Source organism: Aquarana catesbeiana, linkage group LG04, assembly GCF_042186555.1.
Source record: "Aquarana catesbeiana isolate 2022-GZ linkage group LG04, ASM4218655v1, whole genome shotgun sequence".
In the NCBI taxonomy this organism is placed as follows: domain Eukaryota; kingdom Metazoa; phylum Chordata; class Amphibia; order Anura; family Ranidae; genus Aquarana; species Aquarana catesbeiana.
The window spans coordinates 400,321,384-400,344,706 of NC_133327.1; the positions used below are offsets into that span (position 1 = coordinate 400,321,384).

At 46.0% G+C, this 23,323-nt stretch overlaps 1 protein-coding gene across 2 annotated transcripts in view; it reads left to right on the forward strand.

The window, feature by feature from the left end:
• TRMT11 (tRNA methyltransferase 11 homolog) overlaps window positions 1-23,323 on the forward strand; it is a 139,489-nt gene that overhangs the window by 1,329 nt on the left and 114,837 nt on the right. The window contains exons 2-3 of one of the 2 annotated variants that reach the window (XM_073627208.1): window positions 3,472-3,537; window positions 11,991-12,064. In XM_073627208.1, coding sequence (XP_073483309.1) covers window positions 3,472-3,537; window positions 11,991-12,064 — 140 coding nt within the window. Of the gene's footprint in view, window positions 1-3,471; window positions 3,538-10,081; window positions 11,390-11,990; window positions 12,065-23,323 lie in introns of those variants that run through there. The other variant, XM_073627209.1, reaches the window with a different exon arrangement.

Below are 23,323 nucleotides of genomic sequence, written 5' to 3' on the forward strand. Positions count from 1 at the left end.
TCAGGCATTCCGGAACATAATAAAAGCATAATAAAATTTTGATAAAAATCAAAAAAATGCGATTTATTTTTTTAAATCGTAGATTTTTATCCACCTTGACTGGAATGTATACTGACTGAGTTGCATGTGCACAGGAGGTCAGGCATTTGTGCCAGAATGTACAGTGGGGACGGAAAGTATTCAGACCCCCTTACATTTTTCACTCTTTGTTATATTGCAGCCATTTGCTAAAATCATTTAAGTTCATTTTTTTTCCTCATTAATGTACACACAGCACCCCATATTGACAGAAAAACACAGAATTGTTCACATTTTTGCAGATTTATTAAAAAAGAAAAACTGAAATATCACATGGTCCTAATTATTCAGACCCTTTGCTGTGACACTCATATATTTAACTCAGGTGCTGTCCATTTCTTCTAATCATCCTTGAGATGGTTCTACACCTTCATTTGAGTCCAGATGTGTTTGATTATAGTGATTGGACTTGATTGGGAAAGCCACACACCTGTCTATATAAGACCTTACAGCTCACAGTGCATGTCAGAGCAAATGAGAATCATGAGGTCAAAGGAACTGCCTGAAGAGCTCAGAGACAGAATTGTGGCAAGGCACAGATCTGGCCAAGGTAACAAAAACATTTCTGCTGCACTTAAGGTTCCTAAGAGCACAGTGGCCTCCATAATCCTTTAATGGAAGACATTTGGGACGACCAGAACCCTTCCTAGAGCTGGCTGTCCGGCCAAACTGAGCTATTGGGGGAGAAGTGCCTTGGTGAGAGATGTAAAGAAGAACCCAAAGATCACTGTGGCTGAGCTCCAGAGATGCAGTCGGGAAATGGGAGAAAGTTGTAGAAAGTCAACCATCACTGCAGCCCTCCACCAGTCGGAGCTTTATGGCAGAGTGGCCCAACGGAAGCCTCTCCTCAGTGCAAGACACATGAAAGCCTGCATGGAGTTTGCTAAAAAACACCTGAAGGACTCCAAGATGGTGAGAAATAAGATTCTCTGGTCTGATGAGACCAAGATAGAACTTTTTGGCCTTAATTCTAAGCGGTATGTGTGGAGAAAACCAAGCACTGCTCACCACCTGTCCCATACAGTCCCAACAGTGATGCATGGTGGTGGCAGCATCATGCTGTGGGGGTGCTTTTTAGCTGCAGGGACAGGACGACTGGTTGCAATTGAGGGAAAGATGAATGCGGCCAAGTACAGGGATATCCTGGATGAAAATCTTCTCCAGAGTGCTCAGGACCTCAGACTGGGCTGAAGGTTTACCTTCCAACAATAACCCTAAGCACACAGATAAAATAACGAAGGAGTGGCTTCACAACAACTCTGTGACTGTTCTTGAATGGCCCAGCCAGAGCCCTGACTTAAACCCAATTGAGCATCTCTGGAGAGACCTAAAAATGTCTGTCCACCAATGTTTACCATCCAACCTGACAGAACTGGAGAGGGTCTGCAAGGAGGAATGGCAGAGGATCCCCAAATCCAGGTGTGAAAAACTTGTTGCATCTTTCCCAAAAAGACTGATGGCTGTATTAGATCAAAGGGTGCTTCTACTAAATACTGAGCAAAGGTACTGAATACTTAGGACCATGTGATATTTCAGTTTTTCTTTTTTAATAAATCTGCAAAAATGTCAACAATCCTGTGTTTTTCTGTCAATATAATGTGCTGTGTGTGCATTAATGAGGAAAAAAATGAATTTAAATGATTTTAGCAAATGGCTGCAATATAACAAAGAGTGAAAAATTTAAGGGGGTCTGAATACCTTCCGTCCCCACTATATAGTGAGCTGCACATGCACAGGAGCTCAGTCGTCCTGGCACACAGGAGCTGCACTGAAATCTATACTGCCTTAGTAACAGACTGTGACGTGGATGGCATGGCTGAGCATGAAGGGATGGCTGAGCATGGATGGATGGATGAGGCTGCAATGGGCACAGAGCAGCCCTGTGGGCACTACAGATCCAGCCCACAGCACTGCTGTACCCGATCTCTCCCCTCTCCGCTCACACTGTACCGATCGGTACAGAGAGGGGAGAGAAGAACCGGACATGACGCCGGTTTGTTTAGAAGTGAGTGATTATTTGACGGAGCGACCATGTGGTAAACGGCCGTTGTAAGCGGCCATTTACCGTGATGCGCCGGGTCCTCGGGACCCTGCGGTCACGGATACCCCCTGTGCGCACGATTCTGGGAGGAAATCATAGTATGCCCTCCCAGAGTTATCGAGCCGCGCTGTAGCCGTCATTCGGCTATAGTGCGGTTGTTATGTGGTTAAAGTAGCACAGTGCTAAATAGCAAAAAATGGCCTGATCAGGAAGGGGGTAAAACCTTTCCAAGATCAAGTGGTTAACAGGTCCCCCAGACCTAAATGAGCAATTACCCCTTGCCATGCAGGCGTAGCCCTACTTCAAACGATAATTTTCCCAGACTGTGACAGCCCTTAATCTCCTTTTAGTACCAAACATCCAAAGCTGAGACTTGTAGTACAGATTTCACAGGAGGTTGTTCGCTCAGCACCTCAGCCATTCATAAAAAACCTTGTATTCTTTACACTGAATGCAAGCCAAGCCGTCTTGTGATTGTGACATTCATCCATTCACAGAATGTCCGCCTTTCAGGAGGTATAGCCCTTTAAAAGTTCCTGCACCAGATTCAAAAAGCTTTCCCGAAACGTGCATCATTGTCTGGACTGTATTCAAAAACAATGCAAACTGAAAGTTCTTAGGACCAACACTTAGTTTGGCTTATAGAGACAGGCCTGTGTTTGCCACCACTACCCTCTCCCCTCCTCAACTGCCACCGGTTGTCAAAGACACAGTCTGCTTCAGAACTGAAGGCCTCTTAGCAATCAGTGATGCCGACAGTGGGTGGAGCCTAATGGGCATTCAGAGACACTAACTTCCCATCAGGTCCGCTCTCTCCGTGTGATTGTCAGCATGCAGTGGGCAGATTCTATAGCCAATAGCAGGCTGTCCATTTGCTATGGGTCTGCCACTGCATGCTGTCAATCACAAGGGTAGCAGGCGTGATTGGAAAGTAGTGTCTCTGAATCCCCATCAGACTCCATCCACCCAGCTACTCCTCTACAGCTGCATTGTCTATGTGACATCAGGAGGGAGCTCAGCCTCACTAAAGATGGAATGTCTTTATGGACACTCCAGCCTCATTGCACCTCCGTGTGGGGCTGGCATCAAATTCATGTACCTGTATTTAGCAAGAATTTGGGGCAAGCACCAATATTTGTTGTGCAACGGCATACTTGAATCCTAAATAGTGTCAGACATGGTTTATGAATTTGTCTGAACCTTTTTAGTAGTAAATGTTAATGCATGTAAAATGTAGGGATATTAGATTGCCCTAATATTGATTGTACTAAATATTAACATGCATTGTCTCATTTCTAAAAGATTTTCTTTTCACCTTTTAAATATATAAATCCCTTTTTTTTCTCCCACAGGAAATCCACTCTTTAATCTCTCTTTATGGGGGGAATTTTAGTAATATTCCAGATGACCATGGAAAGGTATGTCATTTACATTTAATTATCTTTGTCAGGACACCTGTTTTGTCCTAAAGCTTTGTCTTAAAAACCAAAGGCAGGCAAAACTTTTAATTTTGTTTTGGATAGAACAGGCAGGGTCAGGACAAGGGGTGGGCAGAAGGGGTACCTTCCCTGGGTGCAGAGGCGCTATGTGGAGAGGGGGCACTGAGAGCCGACAAGAGCTCCCCTCTCCAGCTACCTGAGTGATAGGAGTCAGTCCTGTCACTCCTGTCATTCAGAACAGAGCACAGTGCAGGGCTGCAATAACAAAGTAAAATCCTCCCTCCAGCTGTTGGACTGGATCTCCTCCAGCAGTTTCAGGGGCTCTGGTGCAGGACAGCAGAACAACCTGGAGGCAGAGACTCCTCTTTGTAGGCTATTGCTGTTTGTTGTGTTGGCGGGATGGGGATGCGGCTGGCCTCAGATCCCACCTGCTCACCGGCTCGCGTGGAAGAGGGAGATGTGAGCTAAGCAGGATCGATGTGTGCTCAGATGAGCTCAGCTGTTGATATTTTATGCCATTGCTGCTGCTCCCTGTCCATCACCAGAGTACAGGAAGTAGGGGAATTTGGGATTGGAGCAGTTTGGAATTGAGGAGGGGCTTAACATTGCCATTGCAAGTGGCGTATGGGGGATCCTGCCATGAGGATCAGTGCAAGGTGGGGGGATAACTTTTACTGCCAATGACCCCCCCCCCTTCCCCTGCATTGGTGGTCAGTGGCAGTGTTAACCCCTCACCCCCCCCCCCACCTTTCACTGATCCTCATGGCAGGGAAGTTTTTAACTCCCCACCCCTCTTCTGCATTTGTGGTTATAAGAGGGGTTAAATTTCAATGTCACTGACCACCAATGTTGGGGTGGGGGTTAATAATACTGACACCTGTGCTGAGAGTTAATTCTGTGCCCACTGGCATCAATGCTGTAAAAACTGTGCCCCACATTTCTTGTATGGACATCACCACGTCAGGATGTAAGGAAAATTCTCCCCAAAGGGGTCACGTACAAAACAGAATCTTGATAGAAAATGTAATCCCCACAGGTTGTCCTTTAACCGCTTGCCGACCATCCGCCGCAGTTATACTTCGGCAGGTTGGCTCGGCTGCGCGAATTGCCGCAGGTGTACGCGAGCTCGTACACGGCACTCTGGGCGCGCCGGGGAGCCAATCGGCGGATCCGGCGGAATCGATGTCCGCCGGTCGCCCGCGATCGTTCCCCGCAAAGACAGAACGGGATCTGCCTGTGTAAACAAAGCAGATCTCCATTCTGACAGGGATCACACAGAGATCCTGTCTTTGTGATATGCAGGAAGATGGATCATCTGTGTGTTATCCCAAGCAGCCCATCCCCCATACAGTTAGTAAACACATTAAGGGAACACAGTTACCCCTTTGATCCCCCCTGATGTTAACCCCTTCCCTGCCAGTGTCATTAATACAATGTCAGTGCATATTTTTAGCACTGATCACTGTAATAATGTTACTGGTTCCCAAAAAGGTGTCAAAAATGTCAGTTAGGTGTCCGTTCTGTCCGCCGCAATGTCGCAGTCGCCGCCATTACTAGTAAAAAATAAAAAAATAAAAATGACCTAAATCTATCCCCTTTTTTGTAAACACTATAACTTTTGCGCAAACCAATCAATATACGCTTATTGGGGTTTTTTACCAAAAAATATGTAGCAGAATACATATTGGCCTAAATTGATTAAGAAATTAGATTTTTGTACAATTTTTTGGGGGTATTTTTTATTGCAGAATGTAAGGATGAGCCGAACACCCCCCGGTTCGGTTCGCACCAGAACTTGCGAACAGACCAAAACTTTGCAAGAACTTTAGAATCCCATTGAAGTCTATGGGACTCGAACGTTCGAAATCAAAAGTGCTCATTTTAAAGGCTAATATGCATGGTATTGTCCTAAAAAGTGTTTGGGGACCCGGGTCCTGCCCCAGGGGACATGGATCAATGCAAAAAAAAGTTTTAAAAACGGACGTTTTTTCAGGAGCAGTGATTTTAATAATGCTTAAAGTCAAACAATAAAAGTGTAATATTCCTTTAAATTTCGTATGCCTGTAAAGGGGCGCATGTTTCCCATGCTTAGAACAGTCTGACAGCAAAATGACATTTCAAAGGAAAAAAGTCATTTAAAACTACTCGTGGCTATTAATGAATTGCCGGTCCCGAGTCTCCCGACAATACACATAAAAGTTCATTGATAAAAACAGCATGGGAATTCCCCACAGGGGAACCCCGAACCAAAATTAAAAAAAAAATGACGTGGGGGATCCCCCTAAATTCAAAGCCGGGCCCTTCAGGTCTGGTATGGATATTAAGGGAACCCCGTGCCAAAATTTAAAAAAAAAATGACGTTGGGGTCCCCCTCAAAATTCATACCAGACCCTTCAGGTCTGGTATGGATTTTAAGGGGAACCCCGTGCCAAAATGTAAAAAAAAATTGTCACGGGGTTGCCCCAAAAATCCATACCAGACCCTTATCCGAGCACGCTACCTGGCAGGCCGCAGGAAAAGAGGGGGGGGACGAGAGAGCGCCCCCCCTCCTGAACCGTACCAGGCCACATGCCCTCAACATTGGGAGGGTGCTTTGGGGTCCACCCTAAAGCACCTTGTCCCCATGTTGATGAGGACAAGGGCCTCATCACCACAACCCTGGCCGGTGGTTGTGGGGGTCTGCGGGTGGGGGGCTTATCGGAATCTGGAAGCCCCCTTTAACAAGGGGACCCCCAGATCCCGGCCCTCCCCCCTGTGTGAAATGGTAAGGGCCTACCATTTCACAAAAAAACTGTCAAAAATGTTAAAAATGACAAGAGACAGTTTTTGACAATTCCTTTATTTCTTCTATCTTCTTTCTTCTAACTTCTTTCTTCCTTCATGCTTCGGTTTCTTCCTCCATCTTCTTCCTCTTCTGGTTCTTCTGGTTGTTATGGTTCTTCTGGTGTTCTCGTCCAGCATCTTCCTCCGCGGCGCCTCCTTGTCTGCATCTTCTTTTCTTCATCTTCTTCTCGGGCCGCTACGCATCCACGATTGGATGGAAGGCTCCCGCTGTGTGACGCTTCTCCTCTTCTGATGGTTCTTATATAATGGAGGGCGGGGCCACCCGGTGACCCCGCCCCCTCTGACGCACGGGGACTTCCCTGTGGCATTCCCTGTGATGTCAGAGGGGGGCGGGGTTACCCGTAACGTAACGGGTGACCCCCTCTGACATCACGGGGAATGCCACAGGGAAGTCCCCGTGCGTCAGAGGGGGCGGGGTCACCGGGTGGCCCCGCCCTCCGTTATATAAGAACCATCAGAAGAGGAGAAGCGTCACACAGCGGGAGCCTTCCATCCAATCGTGGATGCGTAGCGGCCCGAGAAGAAGATGAAGAAAAGAAGATGCAGACAAGGAGGCGCCGCGGAGGAAGATGCTGGACGAGAACACCAGAAGAACCATAACAACCAGAAGAACCAGAAGAGGAAGAATGTTGAGGGCATGTGGCCTGGTACGGTTCAGGAGGGGGGGGGTGCTCTCTCGTCCCCCCCTCTTTTCCTGCGGCCTGCCAGGTTGCGTGCTCGGATAAGGGTCTGGTATGAATTTTGAGGGGGACCCCTACGTCATTTTTTTTTTAAATTTTGGCACGGGTTCCCCTTAATATCCATACCAGACCTGAAAGGCCTGGTATTGAATTTAGGGGGGCCCCCCACATCATTTTTTTTAAATTTTGGTTCGGGGTTCCCCTGTGGGGAATTCCCATGCCGTTTTTATCAATGGACTTTTATGTGTATTGTCGGGACCGGCAATTCATTAATAGCCGCGAGTAGTTTTAAATGACTTTTTTCCTTTGAAATGTAATTTTGCTGTCAGACTGTTCTAAACATGGGAAACATGCGCCCCTTTACAGGCATACTATAGACACCCCCCAGGTACGAAATTTAAAGGATTATTACACTTTTATTTTTTAAGCATTATTAAAATCACTGCTCCCGAAAAAACGGCCGTTTTTAAAACTTTTTTTGCATTGATACTTGTCCCCTGGGGCAGGACCCAGGTCCCTAAACACTTTTTATGACAATACCATGCATATATATGCTTTCGAATTTGCCGCGAACACCCCAAATTGTTCGCTGTTCGGCGAACTGGCGAACAGCCGATGTTCGAGTCGAACATGAGTTTGACTCGAACTCGAAGCTCAGCCCTAGCAGAAAGTAAAAAACATTGGTTTTTTTTTTTCAAAATTGTCAGTCTTTTTTGTTTATAGCTAAAAAAACCCAAAAAAACGCAGAGGTGATCAAATACCACCAAAAGAAAACTATTTGTGGGAAAAAAAGGACATACATTTAATTTGGGTACAACGTCGCACGACTGCGCAATTGTCAGTTAACCACTTCAATACAAAGCACATTCCCCCCTTCCTGCCCAAGCCAATTTTCAGCTTTCAGCTCTGTTGCTTTTTAAATGACAATTGCGCGGTCATGCAATACTGTACTCAAACAGAATTTTTATCATTTTGTTCCCACAAATAGAGCTTTCTTTTGGTGGTATTTGATCACCTCTGGAGTTTTTATTTTTTGTTATAAAATTTTGTAAATACGTTTTCTCCTTCACTGACGGGCACTGATGGGCACCAATGAGGTGACACCAATGAGGTGGCACTGATGATGGGCACTGATAGGTGGCACTGATAGGCACTCATAGTTGGCACTGATATGCAACACTGATAGCTGGCACTGATGGGCACTGAAAGGCTGCACTGATGGGCACTGATAGGCAGCACTGATGGCTGGCACTGATGGACACTGATGGGTGGATGTGATTTGTTGAAAGACAAGTTCATTTAAGGTGAATCTGGAAGCTTGAGCTATTTTTCTTGTAGTGGTTCAAATTTTATTACCCTATTAGGAGTGTATGCATACCTGTACTGAAGCCTTAGGGAGATCGGGAGACACAACTACATATGTATGTCATATCATTCATTGTACATTTCCCCTTCCTGTGCTAAAACTAGGAAACTGCACAGCAGTGCCTCTGCCTTGTGTTGCGTATATTGAGAGGATCAGTTCTAGAAATTCTGGGATATATAATTTCAAGGGATGGGAACTGAGGGGCTGATGATCTCACACTAGTAGAAAGGAAGACCTTGCCACAATTTTTCCTTACAGTGAGCAGTTGGTCTGGAAGGTTACAGAGGTGTCAGTGGCAGGTTTATGCTTGCAAATCAGTTGTTTCATTACTGTTACCTTCTCACCGCTATATTAACCACCTACCGACCGCTCATAGTATGTATACTGCGAGCGGCGGCGGCAGGTAATGGCACAGTCATGTACATGTACGGGACCGGCCATTGTTCGGGTTTGCGGCGCATGTGGTAGCAGCTTTCACCAATGGTTTTGACTGAAACCTGCTGGTCGGCTCCGTCCAATCACACACACTTCTGTGTTTACAAAAACACAGAACTCTGTAAACGGGGAACAGCGATCTGGCTGTTTCTTCTCTCTAAAAAAGCAGGCAGGAAAAACAGCCAGATCAGAAAGTAAAAGCAGCACAAAATGCACATTTTACAAATTGTCAGACACCAGTGGCGGCTGGTGATGTTTTAGGAAGGGGGGGTGCCAGGCCCCACCCTTTTTGACCCCACCCACTTTTCATAAACCACACCCCTTATAGAATCCACCCACTCTGTCCCCTATATTCCACTTGCTTCCACCCATGGTGTCAGGAGTATACAGCCCCAGCATCACAGGGCTGAGTACAGAGTATATAACTCAGCCTCACAGATCAGGGTATACAGCTCAACCTCACACATCAGGGTATATAGCTCAGCCTCACAGATCAAGGTATATAGCTCAGCCTCACAGATCAGGGTATATAGCTCAGCCTCACAGATCAGTGTATATAGCTCAGCCTCACAGATCAGGGTATATAGCTCAGCCTCACAGATCAGTGTATATAGCATCACAGATCAGTGTATACAGCTCAGCCTCGCAGATCAGTGTATACAGCATCACAGATCAGGGTATATAGCTCGGCATCACAGTTCAGTGTATATAGCATAACAGATCAGTGTATACAGCATCACAGGTCAATGTATACAACATCACAGTTCAGTGTACACAGCATCACAGGTCAGTGTACACAGCTCAGCGGCTTTGGCTCTGAGAGTACTCCCCGCCCGGTCGCGGCTCTGACAGCACACATCTCACCACCCCCCCCATGGGGCTCGCGGCTCTGACAGCTACCCACCCTCCCCTAGCGGGAGGTCCGGCACTTTCCGCCGGGCTGTGGTGTCCTCTCTTAGTGCTCCTGCCTCCTGACTGTTTCTCCTCCAGAGCAGCAGCGGTGAAGGTGTCCTTCCTGGAGTCCAGCACGTGTGTCCTCTGCTGGAGCCTCCTCTTTCTAAGCCTATTAGCTTAGCTGGCGCTTTGGCCAATCGGGAAACAGGTCTCACTGACCTGCCTCCTGATTGGCGGGGAGGAACGATATGTGAAAATAGCGAAAAATTCATTTGTTATCAACACACAATTGAGTGGGATCGGGCGCACTCTTTGCGCCCCGAGCCCACCCTATTTGAAGCCTATTAGAGCCTCTGGCTCTAATCAGATGCTTAAAAAAGAAAAATTATTGTTTCATAACATAAAGTAAACAATATTGTGTTTTTTTTTTTTTTCCTGTCTTTTTTTAAAATTTTATTTATACAATCAAAAATAAAAATCCAGTGGTGATCAAATACCACCAAAAGAAAGCTCTATTTGTGTGAAAAAATTATAAAAATTTAATTTGGGTACAGTTTTACATGACCATGCAATTTCCAGTTAAAGTAGTGCAGTGCTGAATAACAAAAAATGACCTGGGCTTGAAGGGGGAGGGGGACCTTCCAGAGGTAAAGTGATTAAAGTTTATGTAAATCCTCCCCTCATTCAGTTTAAAATAGAAATGAAAGGCAAAACATTTGTATATAATATAAAAAACATTCTAAACACATAATATCTGTTCTCAGCTGCATAAGGGGTTTCACATTGGAGTACGTTTGGCAACACAGACAGTTTAGATTTCTCTAAATCGTACATTTTACCCCCTCTCCTTCCTTCCCCTTACACATTTACAACTGGTTTACATATATATTATGGCTGTATATTTGAAATCTATAACCATGTACTGAGTGGGATTAGATACGTACAGAGGCGTCATTAGGTGATGGCTATTGGGGCTACAGCCCCGAGCCTGGGGCCAATAGCCCCGAGTCTCTTGTCCGGTCCAGGGACGAATGCAGGGGACAGGGGCGGACTGAGCCGTGGTAGCGCTGGCTTCGGCTCCAGCTCCGCCCCCGCCTGACTCTATTCTTGGTCACTGGTTGCTATAGCCACCTAGCAACCAGTGACGTTACTGCCCACTGTGCCCACACTGCCCAGCATTCAAAGCGGAGGAGGATTGCACTTCCTCCTCCTCCGCGCTAGTGCTAGTGGGGCCTGGCCTGCGAGTTCTGTACTGGAACGTCCTGCCGTTGGTCCGGTGGTGGCGTGTAGTGCAGAGCAGCAGGGAGGGGGATACCTCGGCAGCCGGGAAGAGCCCAGGAGGAAGAGAGAGAGAAGACACCGCCACCCTGAGCAGCATCCCCAGCGCCTGCACTCCTTCAATCTCAGCCCTCTCCCAGCTCGCTGTGAGTGGAACAGGAAGAAGGCTCCAGAAGGCGGGAATTACAAAGGGGCCTGCCGTGCCACATCCATCCCCACTCAGCGCTCGGATGGGCGGCTCTCCTCCTCTCCTCTGGCTGCCTCACCCACCAGCACCACGGCTGAGCTGCAGCTGCAGGACCTGGACACATGAAGTCTGTCTCCTCCTGGTCAGGTAGGTCAGTCAGTGTGTGTATGTCAGGTACCAGGTCAGTGTATGTCTGTCAGGTAGGTCAGTGTGTGTCAGGTAGGTCAGTGTATGTCATGTAGGTCAGTGTATGTAGGTCAGTGTGTGTCATGTAGGTCAGGTAGGTCAGTGTATGTAGGTCAGTGTGTGTCAGGTAGGTCAGTGTATGTCAGGTAGGTCAGTGTATGTAGGTCAGTGTGTGTCAGGTAGGTCAGTGTGTGTCAGATAGGTAGGTAGGTCAGTTTAGTGGTCAGCATTGATGGGCACTGGTAAGCCAAGCAGCAACCAGCAAGTGAGCTTACCCCCTGCCACACAACCCCACCACCCAGCCAAAAAACCCCACTAGAACCCCCCCCCCCCGTGCCGGTCTTGGCTGAAGCCCCTGGTCTTTTTGCCCCTAGCAACGCCCCTGGATACGTATGATAAAAAATGAATTAAATGGTTATAATTCAATAGTTAAACTATGCTGATCTGGTCGAGAAGTGTAGAATATTTTTGGATCTATTAAATAGTTTTCTTAGCATTGCAGGATGTGTATGTTGAGCATTACAATTTTTACCAATTTTTCTGTATTTTTTTTGTTTCACAGTCTCCATTCTGTGTGCTCAATATGCCTTGTGAGGAATTAGCAAGAAAAATAATGAAGCGGACGGTTTGTGCAAAGTAAGGCTTGGTAAATGGCTATCTTCCACTGTACCTAGTGTCAGGATTCTGTGAAAAGAATACAAGATGTTTTGTAGATGGACAATGGGGAGTGTAAAGGGAAAGTGAATGACAGGATTGCTTTACTGTCACTGTCTTGGCTCTGTTCCTGCAATGTATAGCTCTGTGAATGAACGGTTTTCCTAGGTAAAATATCCACCCTATACTAGGTTAACCCCCACTGCGCCTTGGAAAGTCAACCACGATGATACTTCGTACCAGGTTAGTAGCACCTACCTGCAGCTGCCACTTAGTGTATGTAAGACAATAAAAAAAATATTTAAATCTATAACATGTACTAAGTGCGATGCACCCCACGTGAAGAATTAAATTGTGGCGCTATCTCTCAAACTTTTTCCACCTCTTGTGGTGAAATAACTAATCTAGTGACCACCCATTTACTGGTGTGTATCTACATATGAATAAAAAAATATATATAAAAAAATATATATATGTATATGTGCAATAGTAATAACACACTAGTGATAAAACCAAATGATTATAAAACACCAAATAAACAGTACATAAAGTGACTATGTGCCAATACTGCTCAGATGCTAGTGTGCATCAGTCCCCATGCAATAATTACATAAGGGCCGTGCACACCATCCCAATTAATAACAATCTTAAAGTGTCATAACAATGCCTATATAACTACAACAATAAAGGTATACATATATAAATAATAAAATAATAAACTCTGTGGGAAACACACATATGTGCAAAGTGTCCGTGATCATGATCAAAGCAACTTCAAATGTACAACAGCAAGTCCCTCTATTTCAGGAGTGCAAGCTCTTCTACCAAATTCTTCCACCACACCTCTGTGTTCAGTGACCACTCTCCCAATGGACAGCCACTCACCAGCTCCTCATGCCTCTACTTTCGTATGAGGCTATAAGGCATAGATATCTGCAGCTACTGGCAAGGGTTAAACCATTTCCATCCGGAGGATTGTTCCATATGAAAATGAAAGAAAAACTCCCAATAGTGTGATAACGTAAAACACTTTAATGATTCACACTGCAAATAACACTCCAACTGTTCCACTCACATTGTGTATAAAAATAAACCGCACAGCAAACTTCACAGCAATCTGTCTGATGCAATATGAATATAGCAGCTTAGATCAACCTTCTAGGGGGTATGCGGTCACGGCGGACCCTTTAACAGCCGGCGTTTAAGAAGTTCTCTCTCACCCTCTCCCCGCCTGCTTACTAGATGGGTTAGCCGTCTCCCCCGCTCGGTAAACCATACAGCTCGCTTCCTCCTGTCACTTGTATGTGGTGTTTATCCTTCGCTCGGCCACGCCCCCGACATGTTTCGTTACGCCTGTAACTTAATCATGGGATAGGCCGCTCTAGACATCCATCACTACTTATATCCCCTCTTGTCTCCAATCAAATGGGGATATCCTCGTGCGCATGCGCAACCTGTCTGTTCGCGCCTGCGCTCTAGGAGTGTCCCGTGAGCGCAAACCCCCGCTGATCGCAATAACTAGACATACGTTGCTGGTATACTCCGTAGCGCTGTCAGATTGTCCCCACCGCTCCAACCCATCACCACTATTCATGATGATATCTAAGAATGGCGGGTCATCCGACAGCGTTACTCAACCCTGACATGTCAGTTTACAGAACTCACAGTGAGCTTTTCACACACCAATATGGTTTTAACATATAAATTGATTAAAATATTATACTTGTCAACTCAGTTATTGTTATCACAACCCATTGACATAAATGGACTAAATATCCACACGATGATGCAAATAAATTACATCTAGAAATGGCTATAATCAAAAGATACAGTAAATTCTTGGAATCACTATAATTAACGAATATATGGAAATGGCTGAAATATAAAAAACCAACTAAAAATGTCATATCTTAATTCTTAATGAAGAATGGAAGATACCAGATCTTTAATATTAATACCTACAAATCAATCTGACACTAAAATCACCAGTAATTATTAATATTACTGTGAATCACTGGCTATCCAAACAAGTTGCTAATATTATTCCTCATTATTTCTCATTATATCATCAAAAAGTAAAATCATCATAAGGTCCATAATTAAAAATTATATAAAAATATAAAAAAATGTTTATGTTAACCTCACACTCATTACAGCGTGGGTACATATATAAAAATGGGGAACCCTGTATCTAGCATAACTAAAAAAATCTGTCTAAAAGTCATTAATAAAACAATTCAGGTCCAGTTCAATGTTGAGGCCTCTCGGGGTTAAACTCTTAAAAAGGAATATCCATTCCGTTTCCCTCCGTGACAGGTCTCTTACCCTGTTGGAACCCCTCCAGGAAGGATGGACCACATCAATGCCACAAAATTGTAGCAGAGATGGGTCCTGTTGGTGTTTGTCCTTAAAGTGCATGGATACACTATGGTATTTGTATCAATTTTTTATGTTGGTCAGGAGTTCACTAATGCGGATCTTCAGCTGCCTTTTGGTCCTCCCAACATAATACAAGCCACAGGGGCACCACATAAGGTATACCACATGTGTAGTGGTACAAGTGCTAAATTCCTTGATCTCAAAACTATCACCTTCTCTGTTAGTGACGCTCGTAATACCTCTATTGCTGACCTTCACTGTTTTACAACAAATACACTTCCTACAACAGAAGAAACCTCTAAAATTAAAGGATAAAGATCTCGGGTTTGGTGGATCAAGAATTTTCTTCACCATTTGGTCTCCTATGCTTGGGGCCTTCCTGTATATGAACTTTGGGTGTGTTGGTAATATTCCCCCCCAAGTGTTTATCTTTACAGAGAATATACTTTCTATAAATGTTCTCAATCTCTCTGTACTGGTAGTGGAAGCCAGAGATGAAGCTCAATTGGTGTTGGGTGTCCCCTCTTTGTGCTTCTTTTTCCTTTAAACAATGTTCCCTGGGGATTTTGGCTACTTCTTGTGCAATTTTTGTTAATTCTTCATTCTTATATCCCTTCTGGATGAATTTCTCCTTCAAAATGTCCGATTGGACAACGAAATCCTCCATATGAGTACAGTTCCGACGGATCCGCAATAGCTGGCCCTTCGGAATGTTTTTTGTCCATGATGGATGGTGCCCGCTTGCCACGGACAAATAGCTATTGCGGTCCGTCGGTTTAAAATACACCTTGGTTTTTAATGTCTCGTTCATTTTCTCTATGGTGACATCCAAAAAGTTAATTGTTTTATCACTAATAAGGTATTCCAACTTGATATTGTTTGTATTCTTATTTAACTGTTCCAGGAATACTTCCAGAGTTTCCTTGGATCCCTTCCATATCAACAAGATATCATCAATGAACCTCCGATAGAAAATCAATTGAGGTCTATTGATATTGAACACTCGTCTATCCTCCCATTCAGACATAAACAGGTTGGCGAGGCTGGGGGCATACTTTGCCCCCATTGCTACACCAACCTGCTGGGAGTAGAACTGTCCATCAAACCAGAAGTAATTGTGGGACATACAGAAATCTAGTGCATGTCCCACAAATTTCTTCTGTATGAATGGGATGTCGTCCCTCTTACTTAATGCCCAATTCAGGGCTAGTGACGCATCCTCATGTTGTATGCTAGTGTAAAGAGAAGCCACGTCTGCCGTTACCAAGTAAGATGTTGTTGCAGGGTCAAACTTCACTTGTTCTAACAAACGCAATAGATCCGAGGTGTCCTTCAGATATGCTCTAGTTACCTTCACACTGGGTTGGAGGAATTTATCTAAATATTCGCCAAGCCTTGCAGTTACGGATCCGATTCCATTGACTATAGGGCGCGGGGGTGGGTTCTGGATGTTTTTGTGCACTTTGGGCAGCGTGTATATCACTGGTATGCGACTCGCACTCGGTACGAGATATCTTTTTTCCTTAGGGTTTAGGGCTTTCACCCCAAAACCCCACTCCACTAGTGCAGCCAACTGAACACTGTTCGAGTCTGTGGGATCTGATTTAAATTTTTTATATGTATTTTGATCACTTAATAACTCCACCAATTGTTCATGGTAGAACTTTTTTACCATGACTACCACCCCTCCACCCTTATCAGCTGGACGAATAATAATGTTTTTCCTATTTTCCAAGGATTCTATCCCCTCCTTGATATACTGAGGGTTCACTCCTTTCCTCACTGGAAGATCCTCAATATCTTTCAATACCAAGTTCTTGAACACCTCCACATAATGATTGTTTTGGATTTGGGGATTAAAGATTGATCTGTTTTTTAGGCCACTATCTATTTTATCCAATGCCATTGTAGCTCTCATTCCTGCTTCCACCGGATGACTCAACAAATGCTTTTTTATGTTCATCGAACGAATGAACTTATGTGTGTCAATGTACACCTGAAACTTATTCATTCTCTTTTTCGGTGCACATTTAAGGCCTAAATTTAAGATATTAACTTCCTTGTGATCCAACTCCACTCCACTCAAATTGTAAATTCCCGTGTTTACATGTCCCTCAGCCGTTTTTCTTTCTCGAACATCACGGGACACAGAGCCACAGTAATTACTGATGGGTTATATAGGTATCACTGGTGATTGGACACTGGCACACCCTATTAGGAAGTTCAACCCCCTATATAATCCCTCCCCCTTGCAGGGATACCTCAGTTTTTACGCCAGTGTCTTAGGTGATGGACGTGTAAAGATGTCCTGTGCTGAGCTCCAAAGGGAATATTCTAAGATCCTATACTGGGGCAAGCCAGGAGAACTGGATCCATTCAAAGTGTCTTTTCATGGCCGAATTGAATCGTACCCGGGCCTCGTGTCCGAAGAAACGAGGTTTTACCCGTAATGCTTCTCTTTTTAGAGAGCTGGACCTCGCAGATCAGAAAATGGCTTTAAACGTCCTAATTTCTGGCGAGGTGCTTTACGGTCCCAGAACTGTTGGATCCCCCTACTGATGGGGGCCCCAGTCTCTGACGGTTTTTTCAAACGGAGCCCACCGTGAGAGGTGAAGATTGGGTCTGTGTAAACAGCACCCTGCGGCTGGATAAGGTAAGAGGAGATTCCACAGAATTTTTGAGTTCTAGTGGCTTTTCTCCTTTAAGGTAAATGCATGCTATGCCTATTGTGACCACCGGGGGCTGCCAAGAGCACAAACCTACACATGCTGACTCTGTCTCAGGTGTTGTAATCGCTGTTTATGTCCCAGCGTCTCAAGCAGGCTGCAAACAGGTAAGGTGGAAAGGGGGATTTCTCATGTTTGAATGTTCCCCCCCAGGCTAGAGAGGGGCCACAGGGGTCTAGAAAGTGGTTATACCACCCGGGCTCTGCGGCCTAATGGCCACCATCTCTCAAGATAGCCGTTCAGGCAGATCTTGTTACCAGCCTCCCTCCCTCCCCCCCCCCATCCCCAGCCTTTCTCCGGAAGCATGACAGGAGAGTCGGCAGCGCGGGAAGCGCTCGTTTTTTTCAAAACTCGAGGGGGGGGGGGTCGGTAGAGGAGGGGGCGGGACGTCAGCACAGAGTGCTTAGACTCCCACTCAGGCCAGCTGCAGGCTATTAAAGGCACTCTGTACAGGTGCACTCAGCCTTCTGAGAGACACAGAGCTGACGGTCACATGTAAGGTGGGACACAGGCATTCTTCTAGGCAGCATTTACTGAAGTAACACCAGACTGAGCATTGGGTAGCAAGGCTTTTAGCCAGACTACATCGCTCAGCGGGCAGTGTTCATTTGTATACCTCACACCTTGTTGCTTTGCACTATGGGTAGAAGAGGTTCAAGCACCCCAGGAACCAGAGACACTAGGGGATCTCGTTCAGGTTCTGAGGGCCCCCTGTCGGCAGCATCCTCCCCCCCTAAAGATGGGCCAGGGACGGCTAGCCAGGGAGAGCCATCGGGGTCAGGGGCTACACCTGCTTCTGGCACTTCAGCCCCTGTATATATTACACAAGAGGTTTTTTCCTCAACCATTAATGGTCTAGAGGAAAGATTAATGGCCATGATTACGTCTTCACTCAGTGGAAGAAAACGCACTAGGCTTTCCTCTGTTCCCCAAGACCCTCAGACAGAGGAGCTCTGGGATAAAGGAGATGAATCCCTTTCAGAGGATCGGGATGGGATGGATGATTCCTCTTCGGAGGATTCAGGTGGAGAGGGACCCTCTGCGACTTCCCAAGAGGAGAAAGTCTTAGTGCAGATCCTCACTGGATTGGTCCGCTCCACATTTAAGTTGCCCATACCTGAAACTGCTAAAAAATCCTCTTCTGCTTTGGGGTCACTGAAACCTTTCCAAGCAGCACATGCTTTTACTGTTCATACTTTACTTGAAAAGCTTATTTATTCTGAGTGGGATCACCCAGACAAACGTTTTTTTCCGCCGAGAAAGTTTTCAACACTTTATCTGATGGAAGAAAAGTTTATTAAAATGTGGGGAATACCGGCTATTGATGCCGCCATTTCCTCCGTAAATAATAGCCTGACTTGTCCTGTAGACAATGCTCAGATGCTCAGGGATCCTGTAGATAAAAGGATGGAATCCCTATTGAAGGATGTTTTCTCCTTAGCAGGATCAGTGGCCCAACCTGCAGTAGCAGCGATTGGAGTCTGTCAATACTTAAGAGACCATGTTAAGCAGATCATCAAAGTATTACCTGAACAGCAGGCCCAGGGGTTTGCTAACCTTCCAGCGGCCTTATGCTTTGTGGTTGACGCCATTAGAGATTCTATCGTGCAAACCTCCCGTCTTTCACTGGGGTTGGTGCATATACGTAGAATCCTATGGTTGAAAAATTGGTCAGCCGAAGCACCATGTAAGAAGCTACTGGCTGGGTTTCCATTTCGTGGTGCAAGGTTGTTTGGAGAGGACTTGGATAACTATATCAAGAGACTCTCTTGTGGGAAAAGCACTCTCTTACCTGTCAAGAAGAAGAGTAAGCGTCCCTCTTTCAAACGGACTCTTTCCCCAGCGCCGGGGGCTTCAGCCTCCAGGCAGTCTCGACGGCCGCCTCCATCGGGGTCCAGAGACAAGAGTCAACCCCAGGGACAAAAGAAGTCCTGGGGAAAGAAGCCTACTAGGCAAAACACTAAGACCTCTGCATGAGGGGGCGCCCCCGCTCACTCGAGTGGGGGGAAGACTGCGACAGTTCTCAGAGCTCTGGCAGGAGGACTTCCAGGACAGATGGGTAATCTCCACGGTAACCTTAGGGTACAAGCTGGAGTTTCAGGAATTCCCCTCTCCTCGGTTCCTCAGATCAAATGTTCCCAGAGACCCAGAGAAGAAGCAGTCGCTCCTTCTAGCGTTAGAGCGACTTTTGTCGCAGGAGGTCATTATGATAGTTCCCGCAAAGGACCAGGGATTGGGCTTCTATTCCAACCTTTTTACGGTCCAAAAGCCAAATGGGGATGTCAGGCCCATTCTGGACTTAAGGGATCTGAACCGATTCCTAAGGATTCAATCCTTCCGCATGGAATCAATTCGAACAGTAGTTCCCACCCTGCAGGGAGGAGAATTTCTGGCATCAATAGACATCAGAGATGCATATCTGCATGTGCCCATTTTTCCTGCTCATCAGAAGTTTCTGCGCTTCGAGGTAGGAGGGCGCCATGTCCAGTTTGTGGCTCTGCCTTTCGGGATAGCCACTGCACCTCGAGTGTTCACAAAGATCTTGGCTCCTCCTCTGGCCAGATTAAGGGCTCAGGGTATAGCTGTCATAGCATACCTAGACGACCTGCTCTTGATAGACCGGTCGGTAGCCTCTTTGAAGGGAAACTTGAGGACCACGGTCAGGTATCTAGAACACCTGGGTTGGATCCTCAACTTAGAAAAGTCTTTCCTAAAACCAGTAAGAAGACTGGAGTATTTAGGTCTGATTATAGATACAAGCCAGGAGAAGATATTTCTACCCCAGGCAAAGATCACTGCTTTGAGAGAGCTGATTCTGACAGTAAGGACCAAGAAGGGTCCCTCAGTCCGCCTTTGTATGAGGCTACTAGGGAAGATGGTGTCTTCATTCGAAGCAGTTCCCTATGCTCAGTTTCACTCAAGAATGCTGCAACACAGTATTCTGTCGACCTGGAACAAGAAGGTTCAGGCATTAGACTTTCCGATGCACCTGTCGCATGCGGTGCGTCAGAGTCTCAATTGGTGGCTCATACCCGAAAACCTGCATAAGGGGAAATCCTTTCTACCGGTTACCTGGACGGTGGTAACAACAGATGCCAGTCTGTCAGGTTGGGGAGCAGTTCTGGAACAGGCTGCGGTCCAAGGGGTATGGTCCAAGACAGAGAGGACCTTACCCATCAACATTCTGGAGATCCGGGCGATACATCTAGCTCTAAAAGCCTGGACTATCAGGCTACAGGGTTGTCCGGTCAGGATCCAGTCCGACAATGCCACAGCAGTGGCTTATGTCAATCATCAGGGAGGCACCCAGAGCCGAGCTGCTCAAAAAGAGGTGAACCAGATCTTAGTCTGGGCAGAGATGCATGTGCCATGCATATCGGCAGTTTTCATCCCGGGAATAGAAAATTGGCAGGCGGACTATCTAAGTCGCCAGGAGTTACTTCCAGGAGAATGGTCTCTGCATCCCGACGTCTTTTGGGCCATATGCCAAAGATGGGGGGTTCCAGATGTATCTTTGCATCCCGATTCAACAAAAAGATAGACAGATTTGTGGCAAGGACAAAAGATCCTCTTGCATGCGGGACGGATGCGTTGGTGATTCCGTGGCATCGGTTCTCACTGATTTACGCATTCCCGCCTATTCTGCTACTACCATGACTCCTTCGCAGGATCAGGCAGAAAAGGAAGTCGGTACTTCTGGTGGCCCCCGCTTGGCCCAGAAGGACTTGGTATGCAGAAATAGTAAGGATGACGGTGGGTTCCCCGTGGACCCTACCGGTACGCCCAGACCTGTTATCTCAAGGTCCAGTGTTCCATCCTGCCTTACAAACGCTAAATTTGACGGTTTGGCTATTGAGACCCATGTTCTGAAGAGTCGTGGGCTCTCAGGTCCTGTCATATCTACCTTGATTAATGCAAGGAAGCCAGCTTCCAGGATGATTTATCATAGAGTCTGGAAGGCTTATATAACCTGGTGTGAATCCAGAGGTTGGCATCCCAGGAAATATGTCATAGGTAGAATCCTTGATTTTCTACAGATGGGATTAGAGATGAAGCTGGCCTTGAGTACCATCAAGGGCCAGGTTTCTGCTTTATCAGTATTATTTCAGCGGCCACTTGCTTCGCATTCTTTGGTCCGAAACTTTATGCAGGGGGTGATGCGTCTTAATCCTCCGGTTAAAGCGCCCCTAAACCCCTGGGACTTGAATTTGGTCCTGGCTGTGTTACAGAAACGGCCTTTTGAACCAATAAGTCAGATTCCTTTGGTCTTGTTGACAAGGAAATTAATTTTTCTGGTGGCCATCTCTTCTGCTAGAAGAGTATCAGAATTAGCAGCTCTTTCCTGTAAGGAGCCTTATTTGATTATACACAAGGATAGAGTGGTACTACGCCCTCATCCTAGTTTTTTACCGAAGGTGGTTTCTGATTTTCATTTAAACCAAGACATTGTTCTACCTTCCTTTTTTCCAGATCCCTGTTCTCCGGAAGAGAGATCTCTACATTCGTTGGATGTAGTAAGAGCAGTTAAGGCCTATCTAGGGGCAACTACTCAGATCCGCAAGACGGATGTTTTGTTTGTGCTGCCAGAGGGTCCCAATAGAGGACAGGCAGCGTCAAAAGCTACCATTTCTAAATGGATTCGACAGTTGATCATTCAAGCTTACGGTTTGAAACAGAAGATTCCTCCGTTTCAGATCAGGGCACATTCCACAAGGGCTATTGGTGCTTCTTGGGCAGTGCATCACCGGGCCTCTATGGCTCAAATCTGCAAGGCCGCAACCTGGTCTTCAGTTCATACATTCACCAGATTCTATCAGGTGGATGTGAGAAGGCATGAGGATATCGCCTTTGGGCGTAGTGTGCTGCAGGCAGCGGTACAGGGTCCTCAGGTCTGATTGCACCCTACTTGGTCGTGGTTCCCCCCCCTCAGGTAGCATTGCTCTGGGACATCCCATCAGTAATTACTGTTGCTCTGTGTCCCGTGATGTTCGAGAAAGAAAATAGGATTTTTTAAAACAGCTTACCTGTAAAATCCTTTTCTTTCGAAGGACATCACGGGACACAGAGGTCCCGCCCCTCTTCTAATACACTATATTGCTTGGCTACAAAACTGAGGTATCCCTGCAAGGGGGAGGGATTATATAGGGGGTTGAACTTCCTGATAGGGTGTGCCAGTGTCCAATCACCAGTGATACCTATATAACCCATCAGTAATTACTGTGGCTCTGTGTCCCGTGATGTCCTTCGAAAGAAAAGGATTTTACAGGTAAGCTGTTTTAAAAAATCCTATTTTTTGGGTTGCTTGGATCTTCCTCCCCTGCATCCCCTCCTTCTTTTGGTGGGGGCTTTGTGTTCATATTTTGTGCGTGTGGGGGTCCAAGCCTTCCTCCACCTCTCTGTTGTTGTGTCCGGGGATATCCTCTTGGAGTGTCCCGCTTCCCTCCCCTCCCCCGTTGTCCTAAAAAAGAATGGTTGTACGACTGTTGGTCATAGTAGCCTTCCTCTTCCAAGCCTGCGTATCTATTATACAGTGGAACCCCATTATTTACCTCTGGGTAATGGTTCCGTGGGGGGTATTGTCTCCACTGTTGGTGTTCCTGTGGAGGGGGGTATCCTCTTGGGGCATCCCCTCCATATGGTGATTGTAGCCTCCCCTTCCTTGAGGGGTATTACCCCTATAAGGTCTAGGTGTTTGGTAGTTATATTCTCCCCTTCCTTGTCGTAGTGGTCTAGGGGAGTAAGCATATCCACCATTATAATTGGAGTTCCTCACTTGATTGTCCCCGTTATGGGTGATGTTTGTAGATCCCTGTTCATTTTTCTTCACCGTATTTCGTTGTCCAATCGGACATTTTGAAGGAGAAATTCATCCAGAAGGGATATAAGAATGAAGAATTAACAAAAATTGCACAAGAAGTAGCCAAAATCCCCAGGGAACATTGTTTAAAGGAAAAAGAAGCACAAAGAGGGGACACCCAACACCAGTTGAGCTTCATCTCTGGCTTCCACTACCAGTACAGAGAGATTGAGAACATTTATAGAAAGTATTGGTATATTCTCTGTAAAGATAAACACTTGGGGGGAATATTACCAACACACCCAAAGTTCATATACAGGAAGGCCCCAAGCATAGGAG